This window comes from Haliotis rubra, unplaced genomic scaffold (assembly GCF_003918875.1).
Source record: "Haliotis rubra isolate DU_JTF1 unplaced genomic scaffold, ASM391887v1 Scf91, whole genome shotgun sequence".
NCBI classification, from domain to species: Eukaryota; Metazoa; Mollusca; class Gastropoda; order Lepetellida; family Haliotidae; genus Haliotis; species Haliotis rubra.
This window is the reverse complement of record NW_025767646.1, coordinates 981946-1007719: the sequence shown is the minus strand read 5'-3', so window position 1 is coordinate 1007719 and position 25774 is coordinate 981946. Positions and strand designations below refer to the sequence as shown.

The window sequence follows — 25774 nt, the reverse complement described above, 5'->3', positions numbered from 1 at the left end:
AAAACATAGAATGGCTAACTTGATACAAAACTATCAGATAATAAATGTTTCTTCCCTTTTCTCTGTTTCTGTCCCTTTTCTTAAAACATAATGTCAAAATTGCTTTCAAAATCAAATTTAAAACAAATTCCACACAGAATTCTGGTACACCTGTGTTGAGTGTTCTTAAAAGTATCTATTTAACACAGTACACAAGAATGCTATGCACTTCTGATTGATACTGATTATGTTTTTCTGATGAACAATATGATCAACCTGAATGAATATGTGTTAAAATGGAATCAGGTATCTATGTAAATGTTCAGCCATTATGGAAAGGAAAGGAAGTTAAAGGTGGTTGGTAGGTTCCTTATCAACAATATACTCAGGTGATAAGCATGATGTATGATCTTCACAATATGATTGTTCAAAGTGACAAACATTTGTGTAAAATTTCAATACGGATTCAATACCTTTTGTGTTCAGCAAATGTTATGAAGTAATGAGAATAACATGCACAACTTGCATTCCTCCTTTCTTCTGTCTTTCATGACAAACATATAAATTTCTTCTTTCATCCAGAAAAGATCATCCCCCAAGGGAGATAACTCTGAAACAAACATGCTGTACAGGGGAATAAATAGATAGGGGTCATATCATGCATAACTGCCACATACAAAAAATAACATACCTTTGCAGAAATTCATAGATTTTAGTAATGTTTTGGAATGAATTTCAGTAATCAGATTTGTAGAAATATTCAAATTTTCAGGTCAAAGCAAAATAAAGCATTTAGCATAATCTGTCTGAAGGTGTACAAATTCAGACATAATCTACTTCATAACAATCCTTCATGAGAAATATTTCTGCAAAAGTTTCGCATTCAAATCACACAAAAGATGAAATTCAACATTACAAGTTAGTCTTAACAATATCAAGAAATGCACAAGAAATTATGGTCACGTCAAACAGTGCTGTTTCAAACTTTTCACAAAGTAACGGCCTTGAAATCAGGCTTGATAAAGACTCCAAAATATTTATATTGAATATTTTCAGGTCAAAACCTGATATTTGTATTTCAATTCATCTTGTGCATTACAGTACAATCAAAACAACAATAAATATATGCATGAATAAATAATAAAACTTACACACAACAATTAATTCTTATGGCAGGTGTTGAAACACAATTATATACAATAGAGGGAAACTAAGTGCTAACTAATTAATTAATCAACTCAGTGTTTTAAATACAACAAATATATATATATTAGAAACTGCCAAAGCCATGCAGAAAGCTTACGGCCTGTTTCATGCCATTTACTAATTAAAACTGGAGAAAAATGATCTCTAAACCTGTGTGAGCTAAAATACATAAACTCCTTAAAATAAAACTAAAAAATCACTTTGTTTCATAATATTTATTTCTCTGATTTGCCCATATACAGAAGTACGAAGTCACACACTCTTACAAAAATACAGATTTGATATTTTTGTGGGTTTTCTTCCCTTTTTGTGCAAAATTGTACAAAGTACTTTGAAAGACGTAAAAAACTAGAATAATCTTTGGTTTTCTAACAGTTCACCTGCCATAAGATTGGGATGAAAAATATTGATTGTTATAACAGCAGACATAAATAGTCAGGGAATTGAGGGTCGTAGTTTTACTTGAACATTTGATCCGGAAATGATGTTAAGAATGTTCAATTAAACATTATATCTGCTGTGATAAGAATCCTAATTTACACTACAAAATGAATATATTAATTGTTAAAACAAAATTTTGGCTACAATCTGGGTTTTGAACACATGATCATGCAATGATTCCATTCTATGACAAAGTTTCCTCAAACAAAGTCCTAGGTTACCAAACATCGATTTAGCCCAAGACTGATTCCGCATCTAGCATTTGGAGGTGCCAATGAAAATTAACTTCCCAATCATGAAAATCAGTTCATAAAAATCAAATATTTTTAAAGATAATGATCCAGCCAATTATCTTTCACAAACATCCTTTTCAAACTGAATCAGTTAAACGGCTATAAAGTACATGGTGCAATGCCAGCATTAGTTCCATAACAAGACGTCCAAAAAAGGACAGGTCAAAGGTTAGAAAAAATATAGAGAGAAATTAAAATTGTAGATTTTGTGAATGAGTCTACATGAGAAAAATATTTTTGTTAAAAAAGACACCTCCAATATAATGAACTAAGTGGGCCAAATGACTGTAAAAATACATGTCCAGATGCAGGAACCAAAATCAAGCAGCCAAGCAAGGACCCTGAGCAATATCATTACAAGAATTATAGCAAGCAGAAATTGCTGCATGCTTGCATCATCTTCAACATTGGTGGGGTGCCAACCTAGTGCCGCTGTCACGGCCGATGGTTTCTCCAACACCTGAGGTTCAGGTTCGGCTTCCTCTAAGGGCTGCGTCACCTCTACCTCAACTGCCTCAGGTTCACTCTCCGCGACACTGAGTGGTTCTACAATTAAAACAGCACCAAATCCTGCAAACTCTCTTCCATTTTACCTTTGTCACCTTCCCACAGGGTCTCAAAGAAAACGTTTTTGATGACATAGGATTCAATATATGCCTAGAGTTTTTATGGAACGAAACAAAAACAAAAACAGTTTTACACATATTTGTAAACATCAAAGGTGTAAACTGTATAACAAAATAAACTTTTATTACTTGATGTTTTGAAATGTCAACAAATAACACTATTGAGACCCTGGAAAGAGAAAGTCATAATTTTTTCTGGAAAAAAATACCTGAAATTTTCAATATTTCACAAATTTGATTTCAAATGAGAATGAGTATGACAATGAAAGGTGACAAATCACTCCAAGGCACTACGCTTCATGCTTCACGACTGAGCAGACATTGCTGAGGAAAGAGAACCAATCAGATGCCTGGATTTGCCATGATATGTGTTCAGGAAAATAGTATATGTCATGAAAAATAAAATGGGTGCTATTCATATCACAACCTGCAATGTACATTCACTATGTACTGGCCCATAACAAAGGTATTTTCTCAATGAAATATCATGAGAATTCATATGACTTGAGCATTGTTGTCCTACTGCCTTCAGTTCCATCCTGCCAACAACTGATAAACCCTCAATCTCACCAACACAAAATTTCTTTTCATTTGTAATCCGAAATTCTCCATAGATACTGCCCTTTCTACAAAGAGTCTTCATATTAATCATAATGATAAGAAGACTGTTCCTCTCTGATTAACAAACATTTCAGCTCTGGAAAATCACTGAAATATTTGTAGAAGGTTTGCAATGGCTGCCAGACCGCTTGGCTCTTTTCAATTTCAGACTACTTTCTCAACAACTATTCATAACATTTTTTTGAGATTCAGGCATATCCTGGCTGTGTGACTTCGCTGCACATGGGACAGAACTGTGTGGCAGTGAATAAATAAATGTTATATACACTCATATATTGTAAGTTGTGTAGAAAATAGTGTCGTACAACGTCATGACAAGGTGCATGTCTAGCTTATACTTTTGATGTTATCATTTCATCAATAGAATGGAATAATTAACATTTGGAATACATTTTCGTCTTTCACTGTTCATCAAAATATAATGAAAACATGATTGAAATGTTCAAGAGCAAAAAACTTCTTTCATATACTCAAACAATAACAATAAATAGATAAAAAATATATGTATATAATTTAGAATTTTGAACATGAAAAGTGTAAACTAGACATCATTTAATGTACATATTTCCCCGCATCTACAGGGCATTCTGGGTAATATTTCAGTCACATGTTGTTTTTGAGCGCGTGGCTGGCTGGTTTTGACTCGTCGGGGCCACTGTATTTCGATTTCAACCTCGATGGAATAGAATTCCTGTCGCACGATGCTTTCCTCAGCGTTCAAACACTCTGTTTCATGCAAAATACAAATAGAGAATTAAAGAAAGGAAAGTTCAAAGTCAAACATGAACACAGGCAAGCAATCAGTTTTTATATGAAACAAAACCAAGTATTAAGACAAAAGTTTAATTGAAAATTTTGATTTGAAACTTTTTGTGCCTGTGTTCAACTCTAATGACTACAGCAAGAAAATGACAATTCATAAAAGCATAAATTGAAAGCACAATGAAATGATGTTATATATGACAGAGAATTGGAAAGAGAACAGTATTAATACTAAAAAACAGCATTAATACTAAACAATAGACAAGACAATTAGCTGTATTTTGTAGTCTGTGGCAAACATAAGTCAGAAAATACAGAGACAACATTTCATACCCATGCATGCCATGCAAACTACAAAATACAACAAAGAGTCATTGTTTTCATGATTTTATTCAACTACAGCTACAACTAAAGCTACATAAGCAGTTTTGACATTATGAAAAATCATAGTCAAGAACCACACTATCCACTATAGTATACAATATATACACTAGACAAAAGAATATTAGTTGTACAAAACATTGATAAATATCATAAACTTCCAAATAGTTAATTCATATTTGAAATTGATTTTTCTTTCAAGAAAATTAATGAATTTACTTTTGTCAAATTAACCCAAATTTGCAATGTTCCACAATAGCCTAAACGTCAGCGCAAATGTTAACTGATTAGCAAATATAACAAACCATCAAAAATTCTCTTGTCAAAAAATCAACTCTTATCATTCCAATAATGTTTTAACAATAAACTGGAATTGATTTGTTAGATGTAACTTCAATAATGTGTAAGAAAACACAACCCAATGAATCAGGATAACATAATTTGACCAAACCTGTCCCAACATTATGAAGCCACTGTATCTAAACTTACCAATATTGCAATAAGCAATATCACAAGCAATCATATACTAGCTTGTACTTTATACAGAGCATAGTTTAAGCAATGAGGATTTGGTCCTACGTTAACAATAACTTCAACAAATATAGAACGTCCTAAAAGAATCTACAATATACAAACCTGAAAATTCAAACAATATAATTACAACCCTGGTATTTCATGTTTTTCCTTCAAAATCAACAAGAAACGCGACAGCATAGAAACTATCTTTGTGGTGAGAAAGTATTTCTGCTACTACTTGATTGGCATATGTCCTAGATACTAAGAAAAGACCACTCTTAACCTAACAAGACACATGCAATGGACTATTCTATCGTCTATACACATAGCACATCCACCAAGAAGCCGTGTCACTAAGTACACACAAACAAGCAATAAATATTGAATATAAAAAATTATTTAAAACATTTCTTGTGATACACCCAAACAGTACAGAAAAATAAATCCATTAAATGGTTCAATCAAAAGTGCTATTCTAATAAAATAAATAATTCTTAAAAATAAATCTTAGAAAAGAATCTCCTGGAGGTCAAATAAAAACTTCAACTTTCAAATTCAATATGAGGTTGTCACTTGAAAGAATATCTTCTGTAAAATACTTTTATAATAAATAAATAATAATAACAAGAAATGCTTTTATATCAGAATGCCAAAATCATACATAAATTTAGTTCAAGTATCTCCCAAAGAGTACCAAAAAAATGAATCTACTTTGAGTGCAGCAAATTCTAAATTGCAATAGTGCCGCAATACAGTGTATTCCTACCAAAGTTCTAGCTAGGCTAAGCAACTATTTGTAGGCCATGAACATGCATGATGAAACATTCCACAATGGACATCGTGAGGTATTGTCATCAAAGGATAATCATTAATGTTCATTATTTATCATACTATCAAAATTTCATTCCATAATCCAAAATTTGATCTTTACATCAACACACTCAGTTACCTGAAGTTATGTGATCAACACATTCCAAAATGGTTTTATTGTATATAGAACCTGAAATGTATTGATCACATGCCTCTGTATGATCATTCACTGAGGTATACATTGATGGGAAAGATCAACATACTTATCTTGCATCTTAAAAGAAGTTAAAGAACATCCCATTCCATCATATTCCTATATATAATCTGTTATAGACAGACAGATTCACCAAGTCATATGAAAGAATCCAGTGTTCTTTAACATCTTTTGAGCTGTATACTTTCAAACTGGCTGTTTCACCTCAGGTCTCAAAATTAATTTTTCTTTTCAATGTTTTGGTTTTAACATGTAACATGTTTTAACATTTTCAATTAACAAACTTCCATTAATATTTTTTGTTTTCATCCAATTTTCTTTTCAAAGGTATGTATTCATAATTTCGAAATCCTGTACAGTATTAATACAGGATGAGGCTATATTCCCTAGCGAGACCACACCCTTAGCACTTATCAAGGTCAGGATTGCTATGGCAGCAAGTAATTCAAGAATATAGGATGCCTTCATGGTTTCCTTACTTTCCACGAAAAATTCAATCCGGGTGGTGGCCGTGCCAGCCTCATTGGTGGCTTCACAAGTAAACTCTGCATCTTCGTCCATCGTGATGGATTGGATGGTAAGAGTACACCGACCATTCTCATACGTGGTCAAGAAACGTTCACTTCTGGTGATAACAGTGGTTCGATCCTGAAAGAAACAAACCCATTTTGCAACACAAATCAATATCGATCTTCTGCAAATCATATTTTGGTCTACTGGTCAAGTTTGATGGAAATGACTAATTTCCATTGTAGGTGATACTCATGCTGAGTCATGCTGATATTAACATTTTGATTAATTTTTCAATTATTTGTTTTACAGTGATCATCATATTTAGATATTTTTTCTCAGATGATATGCTCAGATCAGTTTTTATGTTTTGTTTCTGAACTGGGCCTGAAAACACGTGTATGTCCAAGTTGCCTGCAGGTTTCACTTCAACCTGATCAGAAGCCTTATCCCTACTAGGGAGGAGAAAGCTTTATGAGTTGGCTGAAGTGCAGGTTGGCTTGGATGACTAGCGACCATACACTCCACTTTGACTCTTGCTTAATGACACATACCTTGTACCACGTGATAGTGGGTTGCGGCCGGCCAGTGACCACACACTCCACGGTGACCGTTTTGCCCAGGAAGACGTCCAGCGTCGTCTGGAGGGTCTGTGTGAAACGGGGTGCTTCTGGGGCCTCTTCAGGCTTCTTCTCTTCTGGTACTTCTGAAATACAATAATTAAACAAACATTGAACAAAGAATAACAACAAACACCCCAAAAATATCCAAACAACTACATACAATAACCGGTAAAATGGGCTTCAAACATAATACCCATGTTGGGAATCGAACCCAGGTCTTTGGCGTGATGAGCAAATGCTTTAACCACAAGGCTACCCCTCCACCCCTTTTAACTAGGAACAAACTCTGACACAAAGTGTCATGTTAATGTAAAATAAATAGTATTTTCAAAACAAAGTTCAAACAAGGTCTTCTTTATGACACACAAGTTATCACCCAAGATGACCAAGTATCTGACCTGTTTGGGCAGTGATTTCTTCCTGTTTAACTTCAAAGTCAACAGTGACTTCCTCCACAATCTCTTCTTCCTCCACTTTTTCTATTGCTGTAAATATCAGAACTAAAGGTCATTCAACTATAGACAATGACTCTCCATAATTACAATATAACACAAGAGAGAACATTAATATCACTTTTTACAATTTCAGTTATTTTTATAGCTATGAAAGTTATGTGCTTTGAATACGGCAATCAAGCATTGTTACTTACAGTTTCTTGAGCAACATCAATGCATAGGTGGAATGTCGGTAGTCTCTCAGGACCCATACACAACACACATACAAACATGCATTTACATGATGATAGATGTAATGGGCTCGAGGCAGCAGTTTTCAAGGTGATTATATAGGTGAATATATTTGAGATGAGGGAACAGTTTAGACAAAGACATGTGCTTCTGGACAGAACAGACAGTAAACATCAAATAGATACATTGATAAAATACACAATTATATACAAAAGTAAATGTTTTTGACAATTTTCACCTTGCGTTTCTTCAACTTCTACAGTTATTGTTTCAGCTTGTTCTTCAGGAGCTTCCAATTTGGTTTCGATTTGAGTTGGAATCTCTTCTTTAATAGTAATGGTTTCCTTTTCTTCTTCCACTGTTTCTTCTTCGGGTGCTTGAACCTCTATCTCAGTAACAACCTCCTCAAGGGGAGCAGAGTCAACAACTTCCTCAGTCTCTGTTATTTCAGAAGGTTTTTCTTCTTCTACAGATACAACTTCCTCAACAACCTGAGTTACTTCTTCTTTCACAATTTCAAACTCAGCTTCTGTTGTGATTTCCTCAACTGGTGCTTCAACAACAACTTCTTCAGCTTCGGGAACTTCTGTGGGCTTTGTCTCCTCAACAATGATAGTTTCCTTCGTTTCCTCAGTTGTTTCAACACTGGGAGCCTGGATTTCAACCTCAGTGATTTCCTCTACAGGAACATCAACTGTTTCCTCCAACTGCTCTGCTTCAGCTGGTACCACATCTTTTACCTCTACAATCTCTTGTATAATTTCAGTTGTCTCCTCTGTGGTTGTTTCAAGTTCCATCTCAGTTGTGATCTCCTCAGCTGGTGCCTCCTCAGTTATTTCAATGGTTTCCTCTGCTTCTGAAGGCTTTGTCTCCTCAACAATGATAGTTTCCTTCGTTTCCTCTGTTGTTTCAACACTGGGAGCCTGGATTTCAACCTCTGTGATTTCCTCTACAGGAACATCAACTGTTTCCTCCAACTGCTCTGCTTCAGCTGGTACCACATCTTTTACCTCTACAATCTCTTGTATAATTTCAGTTGTCTCCTCTGTGGTTGTTTCAAGTTCCATATCAGTTGTGATCTCCTCAGCTGGTGCCTCCTCAGTTATTTCAATGGTTTCTTCTGCTTCTGAAGGCTTTGTCTCCTCAACAATGATAGTTTCCTTCGTTTCCTCTGTTGTTTCAACACTGGGAGCCTGGATTTCAACCTCTGTGATTTCCTCTACAGGAACATCAACTGTTTCCTCCAACTGCTCTGCTTCAGCTGGTACCACATCTTTTACCTCTACAATCTCTTGTATAATTTCAGTAGTCTCCTCTGTGGTTGTTTCAAGTTCTACCTCAGTTGTGATCTCCTCAGCTGGTGTCTCCTCAGTTATTTCAATGGTTTCCTCTGCTTCTGAAGGCTTTGTCTCCTCAACAATGATAGTTTCCTTCGTTTCCTCTGTTGTTTCAACACTGGGAGCCTGGATTTCAACCTCAGTGATTTCCTCTACAGGAACATCAACTGTTTCCTCCAACTGCTCTGCTTCAGCTGGTACCACATCTTTTACCTCTACAATCTCTTGTATAATTTCAGTAGTCTCCTCTGTGGTTGTTTCAAGTTCTACCTCAGTTGTGATCTCCTCAGTTGGTGCCTCCTCAGTTATTTCAATGGTTTCCTCTGCTTCTGAAGGCTTTGTCTCCTCCACAGTGACTATCTCCTGGATGTCCTGGACCGCTTCAGATGGAATTTGTATCTCAACCTCTTCAGATACCTCTTCAGTTGAGGTAAGTTCAATGACTTCCTCTGATTCTTTAATCTCAGATGGTTTTTCTTCTTGCACAAGAACTGTCTCTGTAACCTCATCCACAGTTTCCTCAACTGGAACTGAGACTTCCACCTCAGAAATAGTCTCCTCAGATGGGATTTCAATAATTTCCTCAGCTTCTGTTACTTCAGAGGGTTTCTCAATCTGTAATTCAATAGTTTCTTTGACAGTCTCTGTTGTTTCTTCAACAGTTACCTCTGGTTGAACTTCCATGATTACCTCCTCATGTGGTGTTTCAATCACTTCCTCTGCCTCTTTGGCTTCAGAGGGTTGTTCCACATCCACCTGAATGACCTCAGTGGCAGTTTTAGTGACCTCCTCTATAGTTTGTTCAACTGTGACCTCAGTGACATCCTCAACTGGTACCTCTTCAACAATTTCAACAGCCTGTTCCACTTCAGAAGGCTTTGTTTCTTCAATTGTAATTGTTTCTTTTATTTCCTCTGTGGTTTCCTCAACAGGTGCTTGAACTTCTACTTCAGTTATGACTTCTTCCACTGGGACTTCCTCAGTTTCTTCCACTTCAGGGACTGTGGAAGGTTCAACCTGCTTAATAGCCACTGTTTCTTCCACTATTTCTGTGATTTCCTCTGTTGTTGTTTGCACATCGAGTTCAGTTGTGATGTCTGTGACAGGAACATCTTCAATAACTTCAACAGATTCCTTGGTCTCTGTGGGTTTCTCCACCTCAAGAGTTATTGTCTCTCTTGTCTCCTCTGTGACATCTTTTTTAGGTGCTTCAGTTTCAACTTCCGGAATAACCTCTTCCTCTGGAATTTCAACTATCTGCATTTCTTCCTCAGCCTCTGCAGGAAGTTCTTTCTGGATTTCCACGGTTTCACTCACAACTTCAATGACCTCCTCTGTTGAAGTTTCAAACTTGATTTCTGTAGTGAATTCCTCTTTTTCAGATACCGTTATTTCCTCTTCTTCCATAGTTTCAGCTGGGATTTGTTCTTCCTCAACAACAGATTCTTGCACTTCTTCAGTGGTTTCTTCAACAGGGGCCTTGATCTCAATTTCGACAATAGATTCCTCAGTTGGAACCTCAGTAACTTCCACTTCTTCCTTAGCTTCAGCAGGGATTTGTTCCTCAACGACCACAGTTTCCTGCACCTCTTGTGTTGTTTCTTCCACAGGAGCCTTGATCTCAATTTCTGCAATAGTTTCCTCAGTTGGAACTTCAGTAATTTCTTCTTCCTCTTTGGTTTCAGTTGTCTGAGTCTCCTCAACAACAACAGTTTCCTGCACCACTTCTGTTGTTTCTTCTACAGGAGCCTTAATCTCAATTTCTACAATAGTTTCCTCAGTTGGAACTTCAGTAATTTCTTCTTCCTCTTTGGTTTCAGTTGTCTGAGTCTCCTCAACAACAACAGTTTCCTGCACCACTTCTGTTGTTTCTTCCACAGGAGCCTTGATCTCAATTTCTACAATAGTTTCCTCAGTTGGAACTTCAGTAATTTCTTCTTCCTCTTTGGTTTCAGTTGTCTGAGTCTCCTCACAGTTGGAACTTCAGTTCTCCTCAACAACAACAGTTTCCTGCACCTCTTGTGTTGTTTCTTCCACAGGAGCCTTGATCTCAATTTCTACAATAGTTTCCTCAGTTGGAACTTCAGTAATTTCTTCTTCCTCTTTGGTTTCAGTTGTCTGAGTCTCCTCAACAACAACAGTTTCCTGCACCACTTCTGTTGTTTCTTCTACAGGAGCCTTAATCTCAATTTCTACAATAGTTTCCTCAGTTGGAACTTCAGTAATTTCTTCTTCCTCTTTGGTTTCAGTTGTCTGAGTCTCCTCAACAACAACAGTTTCCTGCACCACTTCTGTTGTTTCTTCTACAGGAGCCTTAATCTCAATTTCTACAATAGTTTCCTCAGTTGGAACTTCAGTAATTTCTTCTTCCTCTTTGGTTTCAGTCGTCTGAGTCTCCTCAACAACAACAGTTTCCTGCACCTCTTCTGTTGTTTCTTCCACAGGAGCCTTGATATCAAACTCTACGATAGTTTCCTCAGTTGGCACCTCAGTAGTTTCTTCCTCTTCTCTAGTTTCAGTTGCCTGAACTTCCTCAACAACAATGGTTTGTCTGATTTCTTCAGTAGTTTCAGCAACAGGGGCCTCAATTTGCACTTCAGCAATCGTTTCTTCTGTAGGTATTTCTGATATCTCAAGGGCTTCCTTTGCTGTTGCAGGCTGTTCCTCCTCGACCACAATTGTTTCACGGATTTCCTCAGTGACTTCCTCTTTGGGAGCTTCAATCTGCAGTTCAGTAGAGATCTCTTCAACTGGAGCTTGTTCAATTAATTCCTCAGCCTCTGTGACCTCAGATGGCAACTCTTCCTTGATCTCCACAACTTCTCGCACAACTTCAGTGATCTCTTCAGTTGTTGTTTCAACATTAACTTCAGTTGTGATTTCCTCTATTGGTGCCTCAGTAACAACCTCAACAGTTTCCTTTGTTTCCATCTCCTTCTGTTCCTCAACTTCAATAGTTTCACGTATTTCCTCAGTTGTTTCAGGAACTGGTGCTTCAACTTGTACTTCAGCAACAATGTCCTCAGTGGGGGCAGTTTCCAAAATCACCTGTTCTTCCTTTGATTCAGTTGGCATTTCCTCCTCAATCTTGATGATTTCTCGAAGTTCTTCTGTTATTTCCTGAGCAGGAGCTTCAACCTGCATTTCAACAATATCTTCTTCTGTTGGAGTTTCTGTGACCTCTTTGGCCTCAACTACAACAGAAGGTGTTTGCTCCTCAACTGTCAGTCTTTCCCTTAATTCCTCGGTTATTTCCTCATCTGGCTTTTCAGTTTCCTTCTCTACAATTTCCTCCACACTCTCCTCAATGACCTTAATTTTCTCTCCAACCACTGATGGTTTCTCTTCTTCTACTTGGATGGATTCTCGAAGTTCCTCAATGATCTCCTCACCAGGTTTCTCAATCTCAGTTACAAAGCCTTCTGTTGTGATTTCAGTTGTCTCCTCAAAAGTTTCCTCAGTGACAATAGATTCAGTTCCCTGTTGAACATCTATTGTTTCTCTAATTTCAATTGTTTGCTCGGATATTGGTCGTTCAGTTTCAACTGTCTCAGGAATTTCTTCTGACTGTTCTTCAACATCTCTTTGAACTTGTTCCACTGCCTGAGATGTTATCATTTTGATAGTAGTTGTTTCTCGTACTTCCTCAACTTCTTCTACAGAAGGCGGCACAGCTTCAAACTCCTGTTGAAATTCCACAGTTTCTTTCACAACCTCTTCTGTTTCCTCCTTGGATGATAACATTTCAACCTCAATTTCGGGTTGACTTTCAACTGTGATCTCTTCTCTGAAAGTATCAACATCTTCCTTGAGGATTTCAAGAGTTGTAACCTCAGTAGAATCGACCTCAACCTGGACATCAGTTGGTTTCGGAGCAATGGTGACCTCTTCAGTGAATCTCTCTTCTTCCTCCACTGTTTCTTGGTCAACATCAACTGTCTGTTTGAAGGTCACTTCCGAGACTACTTCAGTTGTTTCAACTTCAATCTCTTCTGGTTGAGGTTTAGGAGCTAAGGTGATCTCTTCAGTGAATCTCTCCTCTTCATCCACTGTTTCTTGGTCAACTTCAACAGTCTGTTTGAAAGTCACTTCTGAGACTACTTCAGTTGTCTGAACTTCAATGTCCTCTGGTTGAGGTTTAGGAGCTAATGTGACTTCTTCAATGAATCTTTCTTCGGTCACTTCTGGTTGTTCTTCCTCAACTGTCTCCTCTTGTTGAATCTCAACTGTCTGTTTAAAGGTCACTTCAGAAACTTTTGTTGTCTCCTCCTCAATTTCCTCTGGCTGAGTCTTGGGCTGAATTTGAATCTCAGTTGAGAATGTTTGATCATCCTTCACCTCCATCTCAACAATTTCCTGCACCTTCTGCTCAACTGTCACCTCCTCCTTGTACATTTCAGAAACACTGACATCTTCACTGGGAGACTCAGGAGCATCTGATGAAGGGACACTGGATGCTGAAAGAACAAGCACAGGTAAGGGTAGGCAAGGGCACACAGGTTGGTCTATGAGGCATATTAAGGATCTTCTCTTAAGGATAGGTTCTACAAGTCAGGTTTATATTGATCACAGGTAAGGTTTAGGCGAAGGTTTTGGTATAGAATTTGGAGGTAGGACAAACTACTTATTTGACTGTTTACAAGAGAGTTACCTTGGTAAGGTTTTGTTTAGATTTCCATTTCAACAACATACCTCAGAAAATATCCAAATGGAGGTTTTACCACATGCCAGTTTGGGTAAAACTCTTGGATATATGTCTGAGTTTAGTTTTTGAAATGAAACTGGGAGTAATTAGCAGGTTCATCATATAATTACATGGCAGTTTATTTGAGGGCTATTTAGTTTGGAAGGTGTTCTTAGGGTAGAAGTCAGATTTACAGGTGATGAACTGATGGAATAACTAAGGATGAAAACCAAGGAAAAGGAGAGAAAGAAAGAAAGAAAAAGAAACAATGTATGTCAAATAAAGAAAACGTAAAAAATATGTTCAATCACAACGTAAACAGAATAATGAAAATGAAGTTCAAAAAGACAAGTGTTGTTTCTCAACAACAAAGAAAACTAAAAACAGAAACAAAAGTCTATAACAATGAACTTGTAATTAAGTGAACACAAAATGGAAAGGCGATAACATAAGAGATGAACTAATGCGACAAACACACATTACCAGTATTTTACAAAATGGACATAAATTCAAAATAGTTTTGGTTTTGAATTGACATCAATCAATATGATTAGATATATACACAATGCCAATTGGAACACAAACAAATTGCTCAATTTAACTGGCAATACATGAGTGCATGACATATGATAAGAAACTAATTCTGTCTGTTCCTGTCACATCAGTTCAAAACTGATATTGAACAATATTGGACATTTGTTCAACAAACAAGTATTACATGATGAAGACACAGTTTTACTTTGGGGGCAAGGGAAACAGTATATGTAGATAGCATGATGTTCATACACTATTTATTCCACAAAAGGGTCAAACACACACTAATTTATTGTTAATCTGATCTTTACTATCACAGAGGAGTGGGCAACACAAATGACCTGTTAACGAGAACACACTGTGCTCAGTCACAAGTTGGAACAATATATTGAGGGTTTTTACACACATACTGTGAGGATATCAGACAGTTTATATGTATCTCAGGTGAGGCTATGTTCTCACGGATCAAACTCACTGCACTTATTTAGGAATTATTCTCAGGAAGGGATTTGAACATTCGGTGTACAGCAGGGAATGCAGCATAATTCTAATGTCTAGACATACTATTGACATCTTGCTTTATGAAAAGCCTAGCCATATGATTTGGTTCATTACAAGTTAACCTTTAAAGTATGGTGCACAGACCACAATGGAGCTATTTCAATATCAACAGTGCCTTGTCATATTACAAGACCCAACAGTGCAATAAATATCCATACTTTCTTTGAAACATAGTTGCATGTTAATATGATTTATTACTTCAATTCTATTTAACAAAACAATATTTTTAAAGCAAGATAATTATTCACTATTACTAAAAGCAAAAAGCAAAGCAGAAGGTTGCAGGTATGTATGGCAAAGGAAGCTTGTATTTATTACAAAAACATTATCTATTAAAGTTGTTACCACTTAAAGATTTAAGAATGGGTCTCATTTCCTTAATACACTGTTTTTCCTTGATAGATAATAGATCATGTTCAGTCTTCCTTTGCTTGGAGGAGAAAGGGTTTCAGAAAACTCAATTTTGTACTTACGGAGCACAGTGATGTATGCAACGGAGGTGCAACGACCAACAGAGTTGACAGCTTCAACTCTGTATTCCCCTTCATCATCAGGCAGGACATCAGTGATGACTACAGTTGATTGGTTATTAACTGTTGTTATTTGGATGTCTTCTGATGGGGTGAGCTCAATATCATCCACAAACCACTGGAGTGTAGGCAAAGGCATTCCCTTAACAACCACCTCCAGGGTGAGGATGGAAGCTTCCATAACTGTTATATCAGTCAGCGTCTTGATGAATGTTGGTGCTTCAGTTGGTTCCTCAGCTGTTGGTTCTTCAGGAGCTGGTTCCTTGGCCTCAATGGTAATGGTGGACACAGCAGTTGTTTCAGCTTCACTGATAATCTCTTGGGTGAGTTCTGTGACAAATGAGTCCACAACATCTTCTTCAGGAACTTCTTCAGGAACTTCTTCAGGGGCTTCTTCAGGGGCTTCTTCAGGCTGTTCTTCTTGTGGTTTCTCAGCCTCTTTAACCTCAGCAATAATTTGCTGGACCATCTCTGTAGCAAAGGTCTCAATTTCCTCCTTCACTACAGTAGTATCAACTTCAACAGTTTCTGTCACAGTTTCCTCAACCTTTTCTTCATCTGCAATGTCAACCTTGTATTCTTCTGGTTTTTCAGACACAGTTTCAGCTAGTTCAGCAGTGATTTCAGTGCTTTCAGCTTGTTCTGGAACCTCCTCTGTTACATCAGTAACCTGAGGCTGTTCAGTTGTTTCTTCAACAACAGCTGTTTTGAATTCTGCAGGCTTCTCTGCAATGGTTTCAGCAAGTTCTGTTGTGATTTCTTCAGTTTGAGCCTCATCTATTGGTTTTTCCTCAACTTCAGTAACCTCAGGAGCTTCAGTGACTTCTTCAATCACAGATGTTTCATATTCTGCTGGTTTCTCAGCAACTGTTTCCGCCAATTCCATGACAATTTCCTCAGTTTCAGCTTCGTCTGTTGGTTTTTCTTCAACATCAGTGATTTCAGACACTTCAGTCACCTCTTCAACAACAGTTGTTTCATATTCTGCTGGTTTCTCAGCAACTGTTTCAGCCAATTCCATGACAATTTCCTCAGTTTGAGCCTCGTCTGTTGGTTTTTCTTCAACATCAGTGATTTCAGACACTTCAGTCACCTCTTCAACAACAGTTGTTTCATATTCTGCTGGTTTCTCAGCAACTGTTTCTGCCAATTCCATGACAATTTCCTCAGTTTGAGCCTCGTCTGTTGGTTTTTCTTCAACATCAGTGATTTCAGACACTTCAGTCACCTCTTCAACAACAGTTGTTTCATATTCTGCTGGCTTCTCAGCAACTGTTTCCGCCAATTCCATGACAATTTCCTCAGTTTGAGCCTCGTCTGTTGGTTTTTCTTCAACATCCGTGATTTCAGACACTTCAGTCACCTCTTCAACAACAGTTGTTTCATATTCTGCTGGCTTCTCAGCAACTGTTTCAGCTAATTCCATGACAATTTCCTCAGTTTGAGCCTCGTCTGATGGTTTTTCTTCAACATCAGTGATTTCAGACACTTCAGTCACCTCTTCAACAACAGTTGTTTCATATTCTGCTGGTTTCTCAGCAACTGTTTCCGCCAATTCCATGACAATTTCCTCAGTTTGAGCCTCGTCTGATGGTTTTTCTTCAACATCAGTGATTTCAGACACTTCAGTCACCTCTTCAACAACAGTTGTTTCATATTCTGCTGGCTTCTCAGCAACTGTTTCCGCCAATTCCATGACAATTTCCTCAGTTTGAGCCTCGTCTGTTGGTTTTTCTTCAACATCAGTGATTTCAGACACTTCAGTCACCTCTTCAACAACAGTTGTTTCATATTCTGCTGGTTTCTCAGCAACTGTTTCCGCCAATTCCATGACAATTTCCTCAGTTTGAGCCTCGTCTGTTGGTTTTTCTTCAACATCAGTGATTTCAGACACTTCAGTCACCTCTTCAACAACAGTTGTTTCATATTCTGCTGGTTTCTCAGCAACTGTTTCCGCCAATTCCATGACAATTTCCTCAGTTTGAGCCTCGTCTGTTGGTTTTTCTTCAACATCAGTGATTTCAGACACTTCAGTCACCTCTTCAACAACGGTTGTTTCATATTCTGCTGGTTTCTCAGCAACTGTTTCCGCCAATTCCATGACAATTTCCTCAGTTTGAGCCTCGTCTGATGGTTTTTCTTCAACATCAGTGATTTCAGACACTTCAGTCACCTCTTCAACAACAGTTGTTTCATATTCTGCTGGCTTCTCAGCAACTGTTTCTGCCAATTCCATGACAATTTCCTCAGTTTGAGCCTCGTCTGTTGGTTTTTCTTCAACATCAGTGATTTCAGACACTTCAGTCACCTCTTCAACAACAGTTGTTTCATATTCTGCTGGCTTCTCAGCAACTGTTTCAGCTAATTCCATGACAATTTCCTCAGTTTGAGCCTCGTCTGTTGGTTTTTCTTCAACATCAGTGATTTCAGACACTTCAGTCACCTCTTCAACAACAGTTGTTTCATATTCTGCTGGCTTCTCAGCAACTGTTTCCAGCTAATTCCATGACAATTTCCTCAGTTTGAGCCTCGTCTGTTGGTTTTCTTCAACATCAGTGATTTCAGACACTTCAGTCACCTCTTCAACAACAGTTGTTTCATATTCTGCTGGCTTCTCAGCAACTGTTTCCGCCAATTCCATGACAATTTCCTCAGTTTGAGCCTCGTCTGTTGGTTTTTCTTCAACATCAGTGATTTCAGACACTTCAGTCACCTCTTCAACAACAGTTGTTTCATATTCTGCTGGCTTCTCAGCAACTGTTTCTGCCAATTCCATGACAATTTCCTCAGTTTGAGCCTCGTCTGTTGGTTTTTCTTCAACATCAGTGATTTCAGACACTTCAGTCACCTCTTCAACAATAGTTGTTTCATATTCTGCTTCTATTTCGGTGACAGTTTCAGAGAGTTCCACCGTAATGTCTTCAGTCCCAGCCTCCTCAGCGACTGTCTCCTGAACATCTGTTATTTCCTGTTGTTCAATGGTCTCCTCAACAATACCTGTTTTATACTCTTCTGGCAGGTCAGCTACAGACTCTGTAAGCTCTGTTGGGATATCAATAGTTACTGCCTCCTCAGATACCTCTTCTGTTACCTCTGACACATCTGCAACTTCAACTGTTTCCTCAACAATGTCAGTTTCATATTCTGAGGGCTTATCAGCAACAGATTCAGCAAGTTCAACAGTTATCTCTTCCTGTTGTGCTTCCTCTGGGCTTTTCTCTCGGACATCTGTGGTTTCTGGTTGTTCTGTTACTTCTTCAGTAATTCCAATTTGATATTCAGTAGGTTTTTCAGCAGTAGTTTCGGACAGTTCCATTAATATTTCATCAGTTTCAACATGTTCTGTGATCTCTTCTTCAACTTCTGTGATCTCAGTAGTTTCAGTCACTTCTTCCACAATGTCAGTTTGATATTCTTTTGGCTTGTCAGCAGATGAATCAGCCAAATCTACTGTTATTTCTGCAGTTGATGCTTCATCAGTAGTTTCTTCCACAATATCTTCTGTCAAAGCTGCTTCAGTAACCTCAGCAACGACGTCAGCTTTGTACTGGGAAGGTTCTTCTACAGCTGTTTCACCAAGTTCAACAGTGATTTCAGATGGCTCAGCCTCTTCAGTGAACTCTTCAGAAACTTCAGCGAGCTCTGGCTGTTCAGTTACTTCTTCAAGAATTTCAGTCTTGTATTCAGTTACTTCTGCAGCTTCAGTTTCAGCAAGATCATGCACAATTTCTTCAGTAATTGCTTCATCTGTTTGTTCCTCGTCAACAACTGTAACATCCTGTGGTTCACCAACTTCAAGGACAATGTCAGTTTTGTACACAGCAGGCTCTTCTGCTGCAGTCTGAGACAGATCTGTGGGAACATCTTCAGTGATGCCCTCGTCAGCTTCCTGTTCAGTAACCTCAGAAACTTCTATTTCCTCTGTCATCTCAACAACCATGTCAGTTTTGTATGTTGAGATTTCTTCCATTTCTGATTCCACAAGTTCAGTTGTAATTTCAGACGGTTGAATTTTATCTGTTGATTCTGCATCAACTTCATCAATGGTAGGCTTCTCCACTTCTTCCATCACCATTTCTGTTTTATACTGAGCAGGAGTTTCAGCAGCTGGCTGAGCTAATTCAACATCTACAGATGATCCCACTGCTTCATCCATTAGCTCTTCAGCAACATCAGAGACAGTGGGTATGTCAGACACTTCTTGAACTACTTCGGTTTTGTAAGGTGTTGGCTCAACAGCAGCAACTTTAGCTAACTCCACTGGTGTGTCAGCTGTATCAACTTCCTTAGCCGTAACTTCTGATACCTCAGACACAACTTCCTGTATTTCAGTCTCTGTAACTGTATCAGCTTGGAACTCGGGTTCCTCAGCCACTGCTTCAGCCTCCTCAAGACCTTGCTCAGTTTCAGCCACCGTCATTGGTGTGGCTGGATGGATGACAGCAACATGTTCTTCAACTGGTTCCTCTGCCTCCTCAACAACTTCCACAGCAAGCACTTCCTCTTGCTTTGGAGCTTCTTCTTCATCCTTTTCTTCAGTCAACTCAGATGCAATTTGTTCCTGAAGACGCTGGATCTCCTCAACAAAACCACGGGAGTGTGCAACTGCTTCAGTGTCAGAGTCTGCTGGTGTTGGTTTGGGTGATGACGGTTCGAGAGAGGACATCATAGAGTCAGATGCTTCTTCTGTGTCAGGTACATATTCATAAGCTGAAAGAAAGCAGATTCAAGTAAATATCAGACATACAAAATTTGTCTTAAATTCAGAATCAATCTGAAGCTTGAGATAAATTTAATAAATATGTTTTGATGGTTTATAGTTTGTTACCATTGTTCTTTCAACCATTCAAAACAGCAATAATCCACCATAATTCAAGAACAAAAATCATGCAAAAACATATATTCAGCAAGATTTGGGGATTTCATTAGTCAATTTTTATTTCATTAAATAACTATGCACTTACATTCAACTTCAAGAGTCGCTCTGGTGACAGCTTTTCCAAATTGATTTACTGCAACACACTTGTATTCTCCAGCATCTTGTGGGAAAACTTCAACAATGAGAAGAGTGCATGCTCCAGACTCCATATCATAGGTCAGTTTAAAGTCCTGGTTTTCTGTGATTGGTGCATCATCATGGAACCATGAGATCTCAGGCATGGGGCTTCCAACAACTTCACATCGGAACTTCACCTCCTCTCCATCCATAACTTTGAGAGACATCAATCCCCATGTGAACTCTGGTGCCTGACCCTCAGGCAGACCCTCAACTTCATCAACTTCAGCTGTCTCAATGACCTGTTCCACCTCTTCTTCTCTCACTATCTCTTCTTCAACCACCATTGACACTTCCTCAGATGGTACGGCTATTTCCTCTGGACCCTGAACCTCAACTGCTACAGGTTGTTCCTCCTCGACCTTGAATGTGAACTGAACCTCCTCAGGTGCTTCCTCTTTGCCCTTTATCTCAAAAGACAATTCCTGTACATGGGTCTCCTCTGTTTCTATTATTTCTTGCTTCTCAACTTCAACCTCAGACGTGAATACTGTCTCCTCTACTTCTGTTGAAAGAGGAATTTCAATTTCTTCTCTCTCTACTGGAATCTGATCTGGTGCCACTTGAAGAGTGAAGGCAACTTCTTCCATAGGTTGTCCTTTGATATCAACTACAAGTTCCTCCTTTATTGTCTCCTCAGCGGTGTCAACAACATCTGTTACAATTTCTTTCACTTCAGTCTCCTCTGACTCCACAATCTCCATGGGAGCCATAGGAATTTCAAAGGTAACCTCTTCCTTGGGTACTTCAACATCTATAGTAACCTGTGTTTCTCTTGTTGGTGAAGTTGTAATTTCAATTGTCTCCCTTTCAATTTCCTCAGGGACAAGTTTTTCCTGAGTAACGACTTGAATAGTTTCCCTCTCAGTCACTATTACACTTTCTTCTGGAGCCTTAGCTGCAACAGCTGGTTCTTCCTGTGGGACAACTTCTGGTTGGATAACTACTTCATGTGTGACCTCCTCAACCTGAGATGAAGAGATTTCAACTGTCTCCTCAAACACCTGTGATTTGGTGATAGTTGCTCTGTGTTCCACAACTTGCTGTTCAGTTGGTCTTGGTGCCTCAACATTAAAGTCTGCTCTGCTAACTTTACCAACTTCGACCTCAATCTCCTGAGGCTTTGGTTCTCTTGTGAGGACAGTTTCCTGGATCTCAACTTCAATTCTTTGTGCCGCTGGCTTTGCATCCATCATCTGAGAAACCTCTGTCACCTCAGTTGTTGTTGGGATCTGAAATCGGATCTCTTGAGGCTGTGGTTTCTCATCCTGGACGATCTCAATGGTCTCAGTATGAATCTCTTGTGGACCTTGTTCCGCAACAGGGACTGATCTCAGCTCAGATGTAACTGTACGTGTTGCCTCTGTGGTGTGTGAGAGCAATTCTTCAGTGTCAGCCTGTGCTGGGAGTTGAATCTTGAGTTCAAATGGTGCTGGTTGTTCGCTCTTCTTCATGGTGACCTTGGTTGTGTGAACACCATCAGTCTCCGTTACTGGTTCTTCCATCTCCTCTTCTGCTTGAATCACAGTAGATGTTTCCTGCGTGATGGTCGTTGTGGTTGTGGTGGTCGTTGTGGTCTTTGGCTGTGGGAATCCTATTTGAATCTCAACAGTTTCAGGTTGTGGTGTTTCATGTACAACCTGGACTTGTTTGACACGAGTCTCTTCATCAGATGTGATTTCACGTGTAAGGTCGATCTCAATTGTCTCCCTGTGTCGCTCATCAGATGAAATCTCTTCCTCTGGGCCAGCTGAAAAAAAACCCATGAAAATAATATAATCAAAGTGAAGGAACACAGAATTTGAATCTTTCATATTCTTACAAATCTGTACTTCAAAACAATGGAAAAGTAATACAAATTTACTATTTTACCATCTGATTCAATACAAATCAGGTCAATAACAGACTATTCAGTGATTGACATCATGAGCATCAATGAATACAGTTGGGAAACAATGTTCAACATTAACCAAGTCAGCATGCCTGACCAATCAATCCCACCATTTGCTTCTTAATACAAGCATGGGCTGCAATACTAACCCTTCTCTTTACAGGTTATAAATCATTCAACATAATTCATAAACATTTATACTTACAGATGACAGTGACCTTGCAAGTTGTAATGGATTCCCCAAAGTCATTAACAGCAATACAGGTGTATTCTCCCTCATCTTCTGGGAACACCTCAACAATGATGAGGATACTCTCTTGTTTAGCATAGTCCACAGTTATCTTAAAGTCTGTGCTTGGTTGAAGTTCTTGGCCCTTTTGGTACCAGGTAATCTTGGGAGAAGGTGCGCCAATGAACCTTACTTTGAGGACCACACGTTCTCCATCACGAACCTTCTTGTTCTGAAGAAGCTCTGTGAACTCTGGAGCAATTGGTGTGATACCCTCTTCTGGAGCCTGATCTGGCTGAGTTGGTGTCGGTTCTTCTTTGGGTTCAGGTTTTGCTTCCTCTGGTTTCTCCTCAGTGCGAGGAAGTTCTTCCTCAGTGGGAGCCTGCTCTCTCTGTATCTCGATCTCATCCTTTTGGACAGCTACAATCACAAAGAACTCATATATACATCATCCAGACACAAGAAGATATCCACAGTGTAATAAAGAACATTATATTTTCTATTTCATAAGTGTTGGATCTTATGAACCTACATTATCAGAACTGACAAATTTTAAGTTTGCCTGTTATCAGATAAACAGACCTTTCTCTCAAATTTCTGCTCAAGAGGACAGAAAGAGATTAATGCAAATTTCAGCAATATTTCAAATATGTCTTAATGGGGGACACCAATAACTGGCTTGACAAAATTTAGTGAAATTAGGAATAAAATCCCAGGGGACACTTACGTCTGACAGTGAGAGTGGTCTTGCATCGAGTGACACCGATGGGGTTCTCAGCCTGGCACACATACTCTCCAGAGTCTTCAGGGGTCAGGTCCACAATGACCAGCACACTTGTCCTCTCATCCTCAATGATCTTCATGTGGTCAGATGGGAAGATCTCCAGCTCATTCACAAACCATGTTACCTTAGATGTGGGCATGCTCTCATGTTCAACCTCAAGTCTGAAACACAATGGGTTACAATTAGAAATTCATTTTCTCTTATGGTTCAAGAAGTTGTGAAACCTCAAAGAAAGAACTTCAAAATAATCTCAAAACAATCCAACCTTTTTGATAATATCAACCAATAATGCCCTTGACACAAGAGATACAATTTGCCTTGTATTAATCTTGACTGTATGCATTCATCCAGGTGTGTAATATATTGTTTGACAGATACATGAATGGCTGATATCAGCAGCATCTAAATACAATACATACTGAACAGTTCCTCCTTCATCAGCTTCAATGGCTGGCAGAAGAGGCTTCGTGAAGGTTGGTGAGATCTCCAGGGTAGTTGAGTGCTTCTCATCCACAAGCTTCACCTCGGGCATTTCAGCATCAAGGGTGACTGTTGTTACTGTCTCCGATGTTGTTGTCGTCGTTGTTGTCTCAGTCTCTTCCATAGCTAAATGTGATGCGACAGTACAAATATTATTTACTTACGAACCAATGTTTCTTCATTATCCTATTTGACATATATATGTAATTCTTTTTGTCATATTGAGCATTTTTCTGAAGGTAAATTTTAACAACAGTTAAAAAGATAATAACAAAATCGTTGACTTGAATTGACTGACTAGCTTATTTACGAACCAATGTTTCTTCATTATCCTATTTGACATATATATGTAATTCTTTTTGTCATATTGAGCATTTTTCTGAAGGTAAATTTTAACAACAGTAAGAAAGATAATAACAAAATCTTTGACTTGAATTGACTGACTAGCTCTGTTATTTTTTGTTTTAACAAAAAAATAATTTACGCATCATTTAACAATATACTGGAATTATGATTTGCTTCATAAATAGAATAATTTGTCTGAAATGGCACTTACTTCGAACAAGAAGAGTTCCTGATGTTGTGGCCTCACCAAAGGGATTGACAGCCTTGCACACGTATTCCCCTGCATCTTCAGGGAAGACTTCTGCTAGCTCCAAGGTACAGATTCCAGTCTCAGGCTCATAGGTGAGTTTAAAGTCTGGGCTGGGTTCAATCTGAATGGTGCTCTTGTACCAGGTGATTGTTGGTGCAGGGCTTCCGACAAGACGACAGGACATCAACACGGCCCCGCCATCCTCGACAATCTGAGGTTGCAGCATCTCCACAAACTCTGGTGGAATTTCATCTGCTGTTTCAGGAGTGATGATTTGTTGAGGAATCTCATCAGTAATCTGAAATTGGAACTCAACACTCTCCTCTTCAATTGGAGCAATCTCTTCTGGTGGTTCCTTCACTTCAGCCTCTGGTATTTCAGCTTCCTCAGATGGTACTGTTTCCATGATTTCCTGAGGCTCAGCAGAGATAACAAAGGTAACCTCTTGGGATTCAATTTCTGTTCCTTCAATTGGTTCTTCTTCTACTGGCAGTGCAACCTCTGTGATCTTTTCTGTGATTTCTGGGATCTTCACCTCTCTAGTGACCACCTGGGATGTCAGTACCTCTTCAGTTACCTCCTCCCCAGTTGGTGTCTCGAGCTCCTCCTCCATAGGTTCATCAGGAATGATAATCTCACGGAGAGGAGATTCGGGCACTCTTTCCGGTTCAAGAGGAACAACCTTAGGTCTGTCAATCTTTTTAGACACAACCTTAGGCTCAGTGATTTCTTCCAAAACCTCATCACAAATAGGAGACTCAGGGCATGTTTCATACAATTCTGATGTGACATCAGAGCAAATACTGTCAGGAATAGGTGATTCTATTGTTTCTTCTTCAACCAGAGGCTTCACCTTTGGTCTATCAATAATTTGAGGAACAACCTGCTCTTCAGACACCTGGGTAATTTCAACAGGTTTCTCAACATCCATAGGTTCCTCACATGGAGCAGCATCAGTGTACTCGACCTCAAAGACCTCTTCTGTGACCTCCTCTTCCTCCACTACAGCTGTCTCTACCACACTGAGGTAGCCTGATGTAGTGGCTCTTCCTACAGGATTCTGGGCAATACAGATGTACTGTCCTTGGTCCTCTGGGAACACTTCCACAATGATGAGGCTGATCTCACCAGTGTCTGGATTGTAGGAGATGACAAACTCTTCATCCTCATCGATGTTCTTGCTGTCGTGGAACCAGGAGATCTGTGGCATGGGAGATCCAGTGACTTTGCATACCATCTTGATTTCTTGACCATCATTGGCTTCAACAGAGCCAAGGACTTCAACAAATTGTGGTGGAGTCATGGGAGCAGTTGGGGAGACCTCGATGGTGGCAACTGACTCAGGGGCAGCTGGGGCTAGCTCCTCTGTAGCTGGTTCTGTAGGACAAGAATCGTTTCCTTTAATTACTTTTCAATGAAGTCAGT

General features: G+C 38.8%; 1 protein-coding gene across 1 annotated transcript in view; it reads right to left on the bottom strand.

Moving 5' to 3' along the window:
- Positions 1 to 1385: 1385 nt before the first annotated feature.
- Positions 1386 to 25774, bottom strand: part of LOC124264122 (titin-like) — a 43308-nt gene continuing 18919 nt past the window's right edge. Inside the window, exons 23-35 of the mRNA XM_046698841.1 lie at positions 24311 to 25726; positions 23694 to 23880; positions 23218 to 23435; positions 22467 to 22910; positions 20279 to 22120; positions 17835 to 20024; positions 15258 to 17804; positions 11022 to 13462; positions 7907 to 10970; positions 7381 to 7467; positions 6914 to 7065; positions 6329 to 6497; positions 1386 to 2465 (exon numbers count right to left, since the gene is read on the bottom strand). Of these exons, the coding sequence (XP_046554797.1) occupies positions 2188 to 2465; positions 6329 to 6497; positions 6914 to 7065; positions 7381 to 7467; positions 7907 to 10970; positions 11022 to 13462; positions 15258 to 17804; positions 17835 to 20024; positions 20279 to 22120; positions 22467 to 22910; positions 23218 to 23435; positions 23694 to 23880; positions 24311 to 25726 (15035 nt within the window). The 3' untranslated portion in view covers positions 1386 to 2187. The remainder of the gene's footprint in view (positions 2466 to 6328; positions 6498 to 6913; positions 7066 to 7380; positions 7468 to 7906; positions 10971 to 11021; positions 13463 to 15257; positions 17805 to 17834; positions 20025 to 20278; positions 22121 to 22466; positions 22911 to 23217; positions 23436 to 23693; positions 23881 to 24310; positions 25727 to 25774) is intronic.